The 14,105-nt window shown below is 41.8% G+C and overlaps 1 protein-coding gene across 3 annotated transcripts in view; it reads right to left on the bottom strand.

Annotated features, from left to right (window-relative positions):
* LOC130179043 (low-density lipoprotein receptor-related protein 8-like) overlaps positions 1–14,105 on the bottom strand; it is a 78,781-nt gene that overhangs the window by 12,579 nt on the left and 52,097 nt on the right. For all 3 annotated transcript variants that reach the window (XM_056391753.1, XM_056391755.1, XM_056391754.1), the window contains exons 7-11: positions 13,294–13,416; positions 8,491–8,610; positions 7,751–7,876; positions 4,198–4,369; positions 2,348–2,575 (exon numbers count right to left, since the gene is read on the bottom strand). In XM_056391753.1, the coding sequence (XP_056247728.1) occupies positions 2,348–2,575; positions 4,198–4,369; positions 7,751–7,876; positions 8,491–8,610; positions 13,294–13,416 (769 nt within the window). The remainder of the gene's footprint in view (positions 1–2,347; positions 2,576–4,197; positions 4,370–7,750; positions 7,877–8,490; positions 8,611–13,293; positions 13,417–14,105) is intronic.

Here is a 14,105-nt window from a genome sequence, read left to right as displayed (position 1 = left end):
TGGAGAAAAAACAACGTATTATATTATTGTTATAGCGTGTTGATGAAGCGCTGCTGTGCTCAGCAAGAAATGTGATATTAAAACTACAGTGTACAACTAGACAACTGTTTTCTTTAATAATGCAGTTATTATTCTCTGGTGACACTGGTGTGACGTGTATTCTGTAACAATCAGTGTGTCCAGAACATTTCCCTCGAATTCTTCAGTTTAGCGTTTCTGTTCAGTAGGTAGGGCTTTGTTTCCATTCCCCCAGACACCAGCACGGCTGCTTTCCTAAATTTTTGTCTAGTTTTTTTTTAAATTTATTTATTTATTTAGGTAAAAGTCTTTTATATCTATATTTACTATGGGGACTGCACCACAGGACACCACAAGATGAAAAGCAATGGTGCTAAAACAATTATGCACTATGCAGCCTATTGTAGGTCAATCCTATACAAAAAAAAAGTTAAATAAAAACAGCAAAGAGAATGAACATTTTTAGAAATGGCAGCTGAAAACATGATTTTTCAATAGGACTGAACAGTACTGCAGAGGTCTTATCGACCACTCAAAGCGCTTTACACTACAAGCCACGTTCATACAACACTTTCTTTTACACATACAGCACTTCTACCAAACACACACTCATACACTGATGGAACAGCCATCAGAGGCAATTTGGGGTTCAGTATCTTGCCCAAGGACATGAGGACCGGAGGAGCCAGTTGTTGAATCATCGACCCTCTGATTAGTGGAGGATTTAACATCTGTGAATACCAGAAATTTCTGCTAATAGCCACTGGTACATTATAAAACCACTTGATGGCAGATGTAGCGACAGGAATTCAGATTACTGCAGCAAGAACAGATCTGTATAAAGCTCAGTTTATGGGAGCTGTCCGTTCAGCACCACGAAACCACAACACAAGTGGATTTGTCTCTCAGTTGCTTCCTGCTTTAATCTTCAGTTTTCCTGACTTAATAATAGTAGCCTTGTGCCTTGTTATTAGGAGGCAGCAGATATATATATATATATATATATATAAAAATTAGTTCATATAACTTATTATACTTTACATTTTTTAAATGACCAGAAATCCCCCAGATTGTTCTTTTATAACTCCAGGAAGCCTCTGACCTTGTACAAGCTGACAGGAATATTTAACTATTTTATTACAGTTTTTGTCCTTGAGGGTGGAGTATGTCCTTCCACTTGATATTTCAAGTTTATTAGCAGACAACTTCCATTTTCTTGTGCACGTTCTTGCTTTCCAGATGTGTGCAAGACACACGGCCCTTTATGTCATAATTAATAGCTTTGCATTCAATTTAACTCTGTGGCTGTGCTAAATCACCAGCGTTAGTAAATACTCTGCTAAACCAGCCAATTCAAATGCTGTTGCTGTACGAGTTCAGCATAGTTTGAATGGTTATTGGGCAATCAGACGGAGATCATAGCAGGAAAGTACACACTGATTTACACAGTCATTTCCATGTAAATGATTATTACCGACATCAAGTGAATTTCCCTGCAAAGACTGAACTTTCATTTGGCATCACAGTGAGCGCTCTGCGTGTGCTGGATTCCTGTTGGGCAGTTATGATTGGGTCTGTAATGTGTATAAAATCTCACAGTGTGTACGCCTCTGTTTAGGCTATGTGCCTGTTTATTTTAGTTCATTTCTGTGCATGTTTGTTTTCATCTGGGTTTGGATCACCAGAACAAAAAAAAAAAAAGCTGCAGAAGCAAACGCTGGCACAAAAATTCATAAAGCTTCCCAGATTAGGCGCGATCATCTAGGACAGAATTTCTAAAAAATCATTGAGTCAGGACTCTAAATGGGTCACAGGCTTGTTACTCTGGATCCCCATGTACAGCAACAAGAGTTCTCTTATGTTTGTCATTAGACATGGTCCCGGAAGAGGATTATGTTTATTCAATTTCTGGGTCCCAAGCTGAAATCACTTTACAAATCTTCATCTGGGGTCATCGACCATCATCTTCAGTATTGTAGATGAGGAATAAACAAGATCAGCACAGTGACTGCCAGAATATTCAAAGAGATATGGAGGAGGGTACTTACATATCAACAGTCTGACACCATTTTATCTTGACGCACTGACAGTTGTTATATAAATTTACAGCATGCAGTTCAGTAATTAGCATACTTTTTGAGATCAGAGCCAAACTGCAGGTTGGTGGTTTCTTGCACTGTAATGATCTATACAGATAATGGTTTAATGATCATAAGTATTGATCCTTTCATTCAAATCTTTAGAAAATTGCCTCAATGCTTGATTTGTGAACCTAGGGCAATTGACATTGTGCGCCTGGACAAAGACACACTTGACATATCCATCTCACCCATGGTGGGGATCCAGTGCTATGGCTCGGGGCTCACTAAGGTCAGTGTTGATGAGGACACGTCTCTTGGTGCCGTCCACTGACGCCACAGAGATGGATTTGTCTCCAGAGTCGGTCCAGTACAGGTTGTGTTGGAGCCAGTCCAGAGCGAGGCCCACAGGGGTCTGCAGAGATGAATCTACCAGCGGCACCTGCTGGGAGGGGTCACTGGCCTCGTGGATAAACGCACTGCAGGGAGACAGAGAGGGAGCAAGGAGTATTTTGAAGGGAGGAAAATATATAAGGAAACATCTACAGGAAGCCAGCCATTCCATTATTGCAAAATCGATGTGAAGTGGAGGGAGGCTGACGACGTGGTGGGCCTTATTTTGTGATAATGACTCTGTAAACACTATCCTCCTTATTAAGTGGAAGCCTACCAGAAACATTTATCATTGTAAAGTATCGACTGCAGTGATTTCAAAAATAACCACAGAAGCAAATCTGAATAAATGAAGGGATGATAAGTTAAAAAGCTTTTATGTTTGTCTAAATTAAGCATAAATTAAAGTCTGTTTGTGTTTGGTGCATTCATTTGATCACTTGTGAGTGGATATAAAGTGGATGTATTGGCTCATACAGGACAATCACAGGACAAGTGGATACCACATACAGATAATGTGTGATCACTGTTGACATGTGCTGTAAAGCGACTGCAGAGCAGAGAGTGGGACCGGTGTGCGAGCTGTAGCCTTGGGCCATGCGCTGAGCAGGTTCATCCGGGGGTTAGTGTCCTTCTTAGATGGACCCCTTATCAGAATAGACAAGGCCTCACTCAGGGGTTGCCCTGCCCGCTAATGACTTGGCCCCAGCAGAGGTGTGAGGTGAGGGCCAGGCAGCTGTGCTCCTTAACAGGAATTTCAATTTTAGTTTCCCCAGAGATCTTTTCTCTTAACATCCATTTTATAAGGAGAACACAGTGCTCCAATTAGAATAGACTGGGGGGGGGTGTCGTAGTTGGGATAACAAGAGGAGGGCTGGAATTAATCTGGAATAACAGCAGGTCTCGGCCATCGACTCGGAAACAAAAACATTCATCTTTCAAGATGCGAGTATTTTGGTAGAATTAAACTTATTCATCCTGAAAACAACAAATATCATGAAAACAAACAGACGAAACATCTGTTGCATTCACGATTCATGATGCAACTACTACATCAATTAACTGTATTTAAAATAACATCTGTGTTAAAATGCATTACTCAGAGCAAAGTCAAACTTTTATAAAAAATAAGGCATAAAGTGAAGCTTCCCTTTCTAGACTTTCTAGCCTCAGTTTCAAACTTAAGTTTAGACTTTTAATCTAAGGTCAAGTTTGCTGCTGGATGTGGTTTAAATGAAGCAACGTACCAACAAAGGCAGGGAAGAGGAGGACTGCTAGTGGGTGAACATGAATGTAAACAATGCATGGCTCATATTACACCCTTTGTAAAACACAATTAGATACATGAATTCCAAAGAATCTTTCTTTTATTATCTAATCATAATCTGGATAACAATAAAAATTCTTACTTTAGTTGTTCTAACACTAGTGCCACCCCTTGACATTATTACTGGTGGGACTTTGCAGTGCAACATTTTGCCAAACAGCTGAGAGTTTTACACTATTTACTGGAAATCAATTCTTCTTCACTGCTCTAAAACAGTAGTTGCCAGTGGCTGCACAGCACTACTTCCTGATACTAGTACTGGTATCGGAACAACTCTATCCTAAAATCCAAATTCAAACATATAAAATCAAATCAACATCAAGTTTCTGATCTACCACATCAGGTAAGTAACTGGAACTCCGGTTCCCGTTCTTCGTTTACCTGTAGATTTTGCGATGAAAGCGATCGCACCAGAAGACACGGTTGTTGGCCACATCCAGGTCCAGAGCTACTGCGTTCTTCTGCGTGGACACCACCTGGCTGTAGTCCCTCTTCACCAGGTCGATGCGTCGGATCTCATGCCGATTGGTAAACAGCAGATAAGGGCTTTTCCCTACGAGCAAAGCAAAGAATATTTAGGGATCCATTTTGGTGACAATGAAGTCAGCATCAGAGTGTGGATGAGGGCACACAGCTGTATTTTACAGTGCAGGGCAATTTATAAAAGGTGCGTTAGTGAGAGGAATACATTAGAGTTGGGATGTGCTTCAGTAATGCCCAGTCAAATCAGCTCTGACAGTTTGGTAGTGGGCCAAAAGAAGGGCTCAAGCTGGTATCTCTCATTAGAAAAATGCTCTCGTCCAGGAGCTCCACACATCATCTATGCACAGCACCGTTAATGTGATTTAAATTCGGCAGCAAGGGCAGTGCATTAAAATAATTCCAACCTATATCTAGCAAAATCAAGTTCACTAAACACATTCTGAGCAAGCATGGTCTGGATTTAGATTGAATCAGAAATAATGGCTGTGCCTGCGCTTATGTCAATAATTAAACCCAAAACATACAGCCCTGTTCTGGGGTAAAGGAAGGACATAAAAAAGAAAAACAGAAGATGCCGATAAGCCTGCGAGATTGTTTTTTCACACCAGCATCGTAATGTTTGTGCGCTGGACTCGAGACTGTTGACCCTGATGGGAAAAGCTGCGTGTCAGGGAAGGATGTAGACATTTCTCTATGGTAACATCACGGTGGCTTCACCACTGTGTCAAAATGTGCTGCACCTTAATGTGCTGCTGCACATCTGTAGCACCAATGTCAATATGCTGAATGTGATCTTTTCACACAGATAAATAACACAGAAAAGCTTGTGTGATACAGCTCAATATCCTCCTCTAACAAGAGTGCAGGGACAATAATCCTTCATTAAAAACTGCTGAATAGTCGTAGTATTGATCAGTGCGTCTGTATGCATCATTAAGTTGTACGCTCCTTATTATTTTCTGCTTGAGAATATAGATCAGGAATACCTTAGCATTCTGTTGCCTCTCCTTCAACAGCACACAGGCAGCAGAATTAAATACACATGAATGAAAACACTCACACACAGTAAAAAACTAGTAATTTCCTCTGAAGGCTGAGAAACAACCTTGAACAAAGTGAAAGAGTGTTCTCTCCTTATCTTAGCCTTAGCTAACACAAAACAATCAGGATCAGTTACGGAGTTCCCTCAAACTCAGCTGCAACAAAATTGGACCCATAAATACAACAAAATAAAATTAAATGTTGAGGCCGGCACTTTGCCTATCAAACGGATTGGTCTCACCTGGCAGCACAATGCGCCTTAAATGCTTCTCTTGTGATCACTTGTGATTGGATTTTTCCATTCCACGTAACCATTTGATTTTTATCAGTCAGCCAACATTTTCATACAGAGACAGAGAAGAAGACTGCAGTAGATATTTGCATACTGGAAACAAGTACACAGAGAAACACATTTGTCAACAAAATTGTGATATGACATTATATGTCATTGAGACATGTACGGACTGCAGCTAACAGCTGTGTAATGCTATAATCGTGCTAAAGAGTTGACTTTGCATTTCCTTGCTTGGACACATGTCCCTGCACCTCAGCACCTACATCCAACAGTGTCCTTGTTTCATTTTGGGTACATTCACACCTATTTTTAGAGCTGTCCGCTCGTGATAAGGTCAGTTAGGATGCATTATAATTAGAGTCAGATGTGCACAGGGGCCTTAGACACATTTATATTATCATTTCCCTACACTGATTCTGTTATAAATCTGGCAAGGAAAAAGCCAAGTGAGTAACAGACTCAGTGTGCGCCTGCAGGGAGGGTTTTATCACTCTAGCTAGCAACTACAGCCCACCTTTGTCTTGTAACATCTATATTGAGCCTATATCTTCCTGACAGTGTACGGTAATAGGACGGCAGCTGCAGCCAGTTATCTCCAGAGGCAGATATGAAAATCTCTCATTAATGGCTCGCTGGCCTCAGTTTCCCCCTTTGACAGTCTGTGTCGTAGCCTCATTGTAGTATTGTACTGCCGCATGTTCCCTCTTCCTGCCCTCCCCTTCCTCTCCCAGCCCAAAGTCTGAATGATGAGAGAACCGTTCAGGACTAAGTGTTCTCCAAAAAACTGGCCATTACAATGACAACATTTCCAACCTCTCTAAAGCGGAAAACGGCCCCCCTGCTGGTTTTATGGGCTGTCACGGCGGCAGTAGTTTTCATAGCCTCGAAAACCAAGAGGTGGAACAGCTGCATTCACTGTGACTCTGCTTTGACACACAGCCAGACACACAGTTCTCTCCTGGCCGTGATAAACTGATAGCAAATACACTGGGCAGCCATGCATGGAGAAATACACAAGTGCAGACGGCGGCAGGGAGGTGGGGGTGGGGGTGGGGGTGGGGTGGCAAGTACAATCCACACACAAATACAGTACAGACAAATGCAAACACACACACACACACACACAGACACACACACATACACAAGTGCTGAGCTTTGATATCAGCTTGGTTTAATTGAGGGAAATAAAATCACAGCACTTGACAGCCACAGGGACCAAATCAACACATTTCATTTGACTCACTGTTTCCTGCCAATTAAATAATGAACATTTTGTGGGAAATGAAGTGTAAACATATAAACTGGCCTCTCTCTGTAATCCTCTTGCTAATAGCTTTTGGCCATAGTTGGAGGTCAAGAAAAATGATTTGGCCTCTTAGCTGTTCACTTTGTTCTCCACTAGTCTGACAACTGTTGTCAACAAGCCTAACGGGAGAGCAGATTAAATTGATGTAATTAGCCTCCACCGTGACTCAGCCAGGTACCCCCGAAGAGTTGCTATACCTAATTATAAGTGTTTGGCATGGCTAAACACATCAGTCTGTCACTCATCACACTGTCTAATGGGACGGGACACTGGAGGACAGATTATGCCTGGGAGAAAGTGAGTGGTTGCCTTGGCGATACTTGCTGTATTTTCATTATTTTTTTTAATTCTTTTTAAATTTTCTTTGGTGATTCAGCAATTATGTCAAGTGCACAAGTGGGTGCAGAACAATATTAAGAACCTAACAGCAGGAAGATGTTTGTGATTATGAGATTTGACACTGAGGCCCAAAAGGAGCGAGAGAGAAGTGTTGCACTAATGAGGCAGCACAACATCTGAGAGAATGTCTTGTTATCAACAGCGCAACACGGCTTTTTAAACTTTCAGCGCCGGCAAGTTTCTCTAAACAAACTGAGCTTGTTTTGCCGGCAACTTTGTAGGTTACACTGATTTATAAACTTGATAAAGATAAAATAGACAAAATACAGCATTTGTGCAGTTATGAAATCATCCAAAATGAAAAAGAAAAACGGAAACTAAAAGCTCAGAGTTCACCTGTACTCTGGGAAGTGCCATCTCGGCCGCCCTGTACTCGACTGCACTGTTGACCGTTCATCACTGTAACTCACCCTCCGCCTTGCAGGTCTTAGTGACGGGGTCCATCTCATAACCTTCGTAGCATTCGCACTTAAAATCCCCCTTGTAGTTGATGCAGATCTGGCTGCAGGCGTCGGGGTTCTCACACTCATCAATGTCTGCAGAGAGAGGAGAGAGACGGGTTATCAATCAGCTGGAAGACAGCGAGAGACACAGAGGCAATCGGACGCAGACAGACAGTGACTAATTCACCCTCATGAGCCGCAGCAGATCAGAGGCAACTTAAGTCCTAAAATATATATATAAATATTCATGCTTTTAAGTTAAATAACAGCTATAACAGTTGAGTGAAAACGCACATTTGTGGCTGTAAGTGCAGGAGAAACACAGACATGTTGCCATTTAGAAGAAAGAAGTGGACAGGGAGACAGGAGGGTGTGTCCCTGTCCACTTCAGGCTTTTTCCTTGGGTGTGATGGGGAAATGGTAGTGTTAAAAGGACAGGGAAGGGTGTGAAGGACATAGTATGTGTGTATGCACGTGAGTGTGTGTTAGTGTGTGTGTGCGCGTGCAAGAGACTAGTATGACTGTGCTATGAAGTTCCCTGTGGGAGTGATGGACTGAGCTCACAGAACAAACACAGACAACCAGAGAGCTGCCTAAAAGCTACACACACACACACACACACACACACACACACACACACATACACACACACACACACACACACACCCCTCTTTCCATCTATCCACCTGAAATGTTTCTCTCTTTACCTCCACAAGTCTTTTTGTCCAGCAGCTGGTAGCCGGTGGGGCACTGGCACTCAAAGCCGATTGGTCGGTCCATGCAGACATGAGAGCAGCCGCCGTTGTTGATCATACATTCATTCAGCCCTGGGAGAGAAAGAGAAGGCACCAGCGGTCAAATGCAGCAAATCACAGAAGAGGTAATCCTCGAGGTGAACATCTGAGTTAGGAAAGGCCTCAGCTTCATTTCCTATAAAATCTTCCAGAGTGAGGGGAAGAGCAGTGCCAGTGATCTTTGATAAAGGTGTTTAAATATGTGTGGCACACAGGTTGGGAGAATGGATGTCATCTTCACTATCTTCATTTTATCTCAGCTCTTGTGCTCAGCTCTTTTCCATCCCTTTTTGAATCCATATCAGATATTCTCAAAAGTGGAGGAGGAATCAAAGAGACACGACATCACACACACAGTAAGCTCTTCAACTGAGAATCAGGTCCATCTGCAGGGATATGAAATATGTGTGTAGAGGGGATTAATGCTGTGAACCGGGATGTCCCATAAGGATCCATCACAGGAGCGAGCGAGGATATCTAAATTAGACAGGCACGCTGAATCGAGGCAGAGTGATGTAAACGCATCCTGAAAATGACAGAAGCTTAAAAACAAAAAAAAGATGTTAAAACACAACCACTCTCATTTAAAACTAGGTCAAAGCAGCTGGCACAATGCTGGCACACAATAAAGCAAGCAGAGGCAGTCAGCTTGTGCTGCACACAAAGGGTTTATGAATTACTTGATCGCAACACAGGCTCAGGAGTCAGCGGGTGAGATTTTAGGTTCAGTTTTTAAATCTCCTCCAGAAATGTGTTCAGTACAGTAGAGGACAAAATATCATCTTCACCTGGTGGATAAAGCAGCATTTATCAGCAGTGTATATGAACTAATTATAAAGCTATTATATTATATTATAACCAACAGCGTGTCATCAGGACAAGAACTTTCTGTTGTCTCACAACAAACCATAAACGAAGCACTGTGGTGCTACAGAGAAATCATATTCTCCAGACCTAAGGGAACATGCTTGTTTGGTTCAGACACCAGCAAAAATCACATTATCATCATCTTTATATTTTTTTCCAGTGAAAGTTAAATGCAAAAATTAGCCTACCATTCCCATTATAATTGAGACTGATTTTATTTGCATATCGTTTAGCCCCTAGTTAGCACACTATCAAAGTGGAAGCGATGTCTCTCCTTACACCTGATATTGCCAGTTTGCATTCATCATGAAATGCAAACTGCTCGTCTCCGGAGGCTAGCTTCACTACCTGCTGTTGCTATCTGTCATGTCCCATTGACAAAGGCTGTGGCTTGTCAAGCAGAGGGGGTGGGTTGTTATTGGACGTTTGCATTATCAGTTAATGGTAAAAGAAGATTACCATAGAAGTGATATTCTTTCAAGGATGTTTTTCCTCTAAGCTTCATATTTTACACGTTTACTGTCAGTTGAAAGGAGTAATCCCAATATTTCTCGAGCCAGGAAGGAGTGCAGAAAGGTGAAGATGTCCAGGAAGAGAGCAGCAAGACGCAGGAGAGAGACTTCCAGCACAGGAAAGACGAGCAGCAGATGTCATGAGACAGAACAGGCGATGAATTTAAAAGAGATTTGCTACTATTACTGAATCGCATATTGAGATGGTGGTTTCTTGGCAGTTCTAGTTGGTTCTTTGGCTCTGCTTGCCCATTTGTAAAAGTCACTTACTGCCACTGTCTTTAATGCAGATTTCTGTCCATGTTTGGTTTGAAAAAAAAAAAAAAAGCCTATTGTCTAAATGAATCATAGAAGGTAACCAGAAAACATTCTCTCCTACACTTCATTCAACTGCATACAGGCTTTGTTTTTTTTACACAAACAATTAAGCATGGCTGCACAATGAACGACTGACAACTGGAAAGGGATGATAAAGAGAAAAATGGATTAAACTGCGAGAGAAACCGCGCTCCTCAATACCACAGACTGCTTATTTCTGTCAACAGTATCCTACCCAATCTACTATAACACATTTGTCAATAGCCAGTGATCTTTATATCATCAGTCACTGAGAGCAAGGCCACTGTGTGTGTGTGTGTGTGTGTGTGTGTGTGTGTGTGTGAGGCCAGTGAGCCTTAAGCAAAGTGAAGCTTCAATGAATTCCCCACTAAGACACTCACTTCCAAGATAAATCCTAACGAGTTAAATATATAAACAGCAAACTGAAAAATACACAAACCTTTTGCATGTTCACTTCACTTTTCACACCTCATGAATCTGTAATGCTTCCCTTTTGTGGATATTTGTCTGAGCAAGTGTAGTAGTGTGTGTGCTATTGTGTTAAATAATGAATAGGATATTATAAATTCTGATAAAATCCTATGTGGATTTGCCAAAGACTTAATTCAAAAGGGTAGAGGCAAACACTTTTTTATGGGAGTAAATAGAAATAGAAATATTTTAATGTTAAATTCATACACTCTTCTGTGTTCAGACAGAAAGCTAAAGTGCATTTTAATACAACGTGTATGTGTGCAGGTAGGCTAGCTTTACTTCCTCTCTTCCCCAGGTAAGTACGAATTTTCTTCCCATACTTTCCTTTCAGTATTATCGATGTATAAGTGATGTAACCTCAAACGAGTTTAAATGGAATATTCTCTAAATTATAGAGCTACACTGTTAGTTATTTTAAACCTACGATAACTCATTTGTTGCCACTTGGGGGCAGCGTAAACGAGCTGTGAACACGGCGCTGACAACGCGTTAGCAAACAGTTTATTCAGACATCCAGCAGATATGGAGCAACACTGGTATTCTGTTCGCTTTTGTTTTGCTACCTGATTATTGTAAGTCTAATATTCAAAAAGTGGGCAGAGTTTTACCTGGTGCACCAGTTCTGTGAGTGCCGCAGAGCTTATTTTCTGAAAAAATCAAACAGCCAATGTAAAAATATCATAGGAGTTTTGTCGAGGGAACCAGGGTGATGCTAACTCGTGGGTAATCCTACAAAAATATGTCTTCCCTGCGGCACTCCATACATCGACTGCAAGGACTCAAGAAGACCAGTTCACCTCACCCATGGAGCAGTGAGGAAAAACAAAATATAACATAACAATATTCTTTAATTATTGTAACAACAAAAAAGATGAAGTCTCCACAGACTGAAGGTTAAGATTTGTGGGTAAATTCTCATCTTTGCTTTGTGCCGGTCGACTCTGTATCCGCCGGCATTAAATTCTCACCTATAATTCAGCTAAATGGGTGACAACAATCTGCCACTCCCAGCAGCTCCGTTTACTTTCTTTCTGTCAGTTCAGAATTAACTGCAGACAAAAGAAAAGACTAGGATGAAGCTGTATCTGAGGACTCACTTATCCCTGTTTCTTTGAGAAGAGCTGGGTGGGAAACAAAGACGCCCCAGGGGAGGCTCCTGTGTGAAAACATGAACTGCTTTTTCCAGACTGCTTCCAAGGACACGATTTAGAGGTCACCTCTCCTTTCTCATGGGCAAACAAAAGACAACGTCTCTCCTTCTCTCCTCCGCCTCCATCTCTCTCTCTCACCGTAATGTCCTACATATTTTCAGCCGTTTCTCTGAGTGAAAACAGAAAGCGATGGTGCAGCGTTAAGAAATGAATGGCGTGGCGAATAATGAGTCAGTACTGTGGTAATATGCCATTATTTTTAATGAGGTGTGAAACAGAAACAGAAGAAAAAAAAAATGCATGAGTAGAGTAATATATTGTCTAAGTTGATCAGGCGAATGCAATCACACTGAATATCTACGGATCAGTGTGTTTCAGTGCAGTGGGGAGGATTGTTGTCTCTGTGTGGGGTGGGGTTTTTTTTTGTTTCAGTTGGGGAACATCTTGTGGATAAACAGATGAGTGAGCAGAGCGATGAGCGAGGTGTGTGTGGACACGCTTTTAATGAGCTGAGAACAAGACCCGAGTTGAAGGAGAGAGAGAGCAAGAATAACAGAGGAAGACGAGGGAGGAAAGGAGGAGACTCTGGGATACCTGTGTCGGTCTTGTAATTTCTGCCCATGGCAGAGGTCAGTCTCCTCTGCCAGCTGTCACTTCCCCCTCCTCAACTTTATCATCCTCGCAGGAGATTTCATTTTATGAGTGCATGCCTGCTTCTCACCGTCTCTAATGCCTGAAACTTTCTGATCGACATCTTCAACACGGAGGGAACTAGCACACACGCAATGTTTAGTTTCTTTAACTAAGACATCACCATCATTTATTCATGGTCAATAAACAGGTTAAGAGACGATGGTGTGTGGAGTGAAGAGGAGAGATGGAGAATAGAGAGACCATCGCAGAGCAGAAGAAGCCCCTTTTCTATCGTTTGATGGTAATTAGTACACGCAGGCTCTTGTTCTGATCAACGGAAGCTGCAGCTCATTTGAGTGCGCTTCTAAAGCCTTTGAAATGCGAGGTAATAGGAGGGAGGTAGCCGCATTTTGTTATGGCAAACACGATTACGCCGCTACATTAACTGCTTGAATCCATTTACAATAGATACGTACGCGCTCTCTCGCTGCACGAGGCTGAAACAAAAGCTCTGCGGACACACACACACACACACACACACACACACACACACACACACAAAACAAGAGATTGTGTAATGTCACTGCTGAGCATTTCACACAACTGGGAATCGTGGAAGAAGCTCTGACCTATGAGCAGAGCGGACTAAAAAAGCAACACACTTCATTTGCGTCAAGCGTAAAAAAACAGCTTTTGGCAACAGCCGACAAAAAAAATAGAAATAGAAAAAGTTGTCTTACCGCACTCTTTCTTGGGCTCATCAGATCGGTCCTTGCAGTCCTTGACAGAGTCGCACACCTTGGAGCTGTCGATACACTCTCCATTCTTACACAGAAACTTCAGCGGTCCCTCACATTTGGTGGCTGTGTGAAAATGAGCAGAAGAGCGATCAGCAACTGCATCACAAACTTCAGGAACATTTATTTGCTCAAGCTACTGATTCAGAAGCTCATGCATGCAAAAAGTGTGTGAAGTTAAATTGAATATCTCTAATTATTGAAGACTCATGTGAATCAAGTGATGGCAAAAAAAACAAAAACTTCCCGCTCAGATATTCATATCATCCAGCATAAAAAGTCTAGTGTAATAAAAGCTGAACTTTAATTTGGTCCGGTTTCACAGTGCTGGGGTTTAATCTCCTGCAAAATATTTCTGCTCTACGCTGGTAAATTATGCATCTGAGTCAGAAGAGGTGAGAAGGAAAAAAATTGGCTTACAAAAAGCAGTGGGCTGGATCCACACAACATAACATCAATGGTCATTACAGCAAATGATTCAAAAGTAATATATGTCCAGGCTAGAATTACCGCCGCAATTCACGGTTGTTTGCCTCCGCCAACCGATCACGCTGCAGTTTACATCCATGTCTGTCCACACTCACAATATATGTGGTGAAGACTTGGAGGGAATTTAATAAAAATGGAAGTTATCACATTGAGAGTTTTTAGTTTTAGGGTTGGCCTATGACCACCAAAATTTAATCAGTTCATCCTTGTGTCCAAGTGAACGTTTGTGCTGAATTAGAAGAAATTCCCTTAAAGTGTTCCTGAGA

This window comes from Seriola aureovittata, chromosome 12, assembly GCF_021018895.1.
Source record: "Seriola aureovittata isolate HTS-2021-v1 ecotype China chromosome 12, ASM2101889v1, whole genome shotgun sequence".
Taxonomy (NCBI): Eukaryota; Metazoa; Chordata; class Actinopteri; order Carangiformes; family Carangidae; genus Seriola; species Seriola aureovittata.
This window is presented reverse-complemented; position numbering and strand designations above follow the sequence as displayed.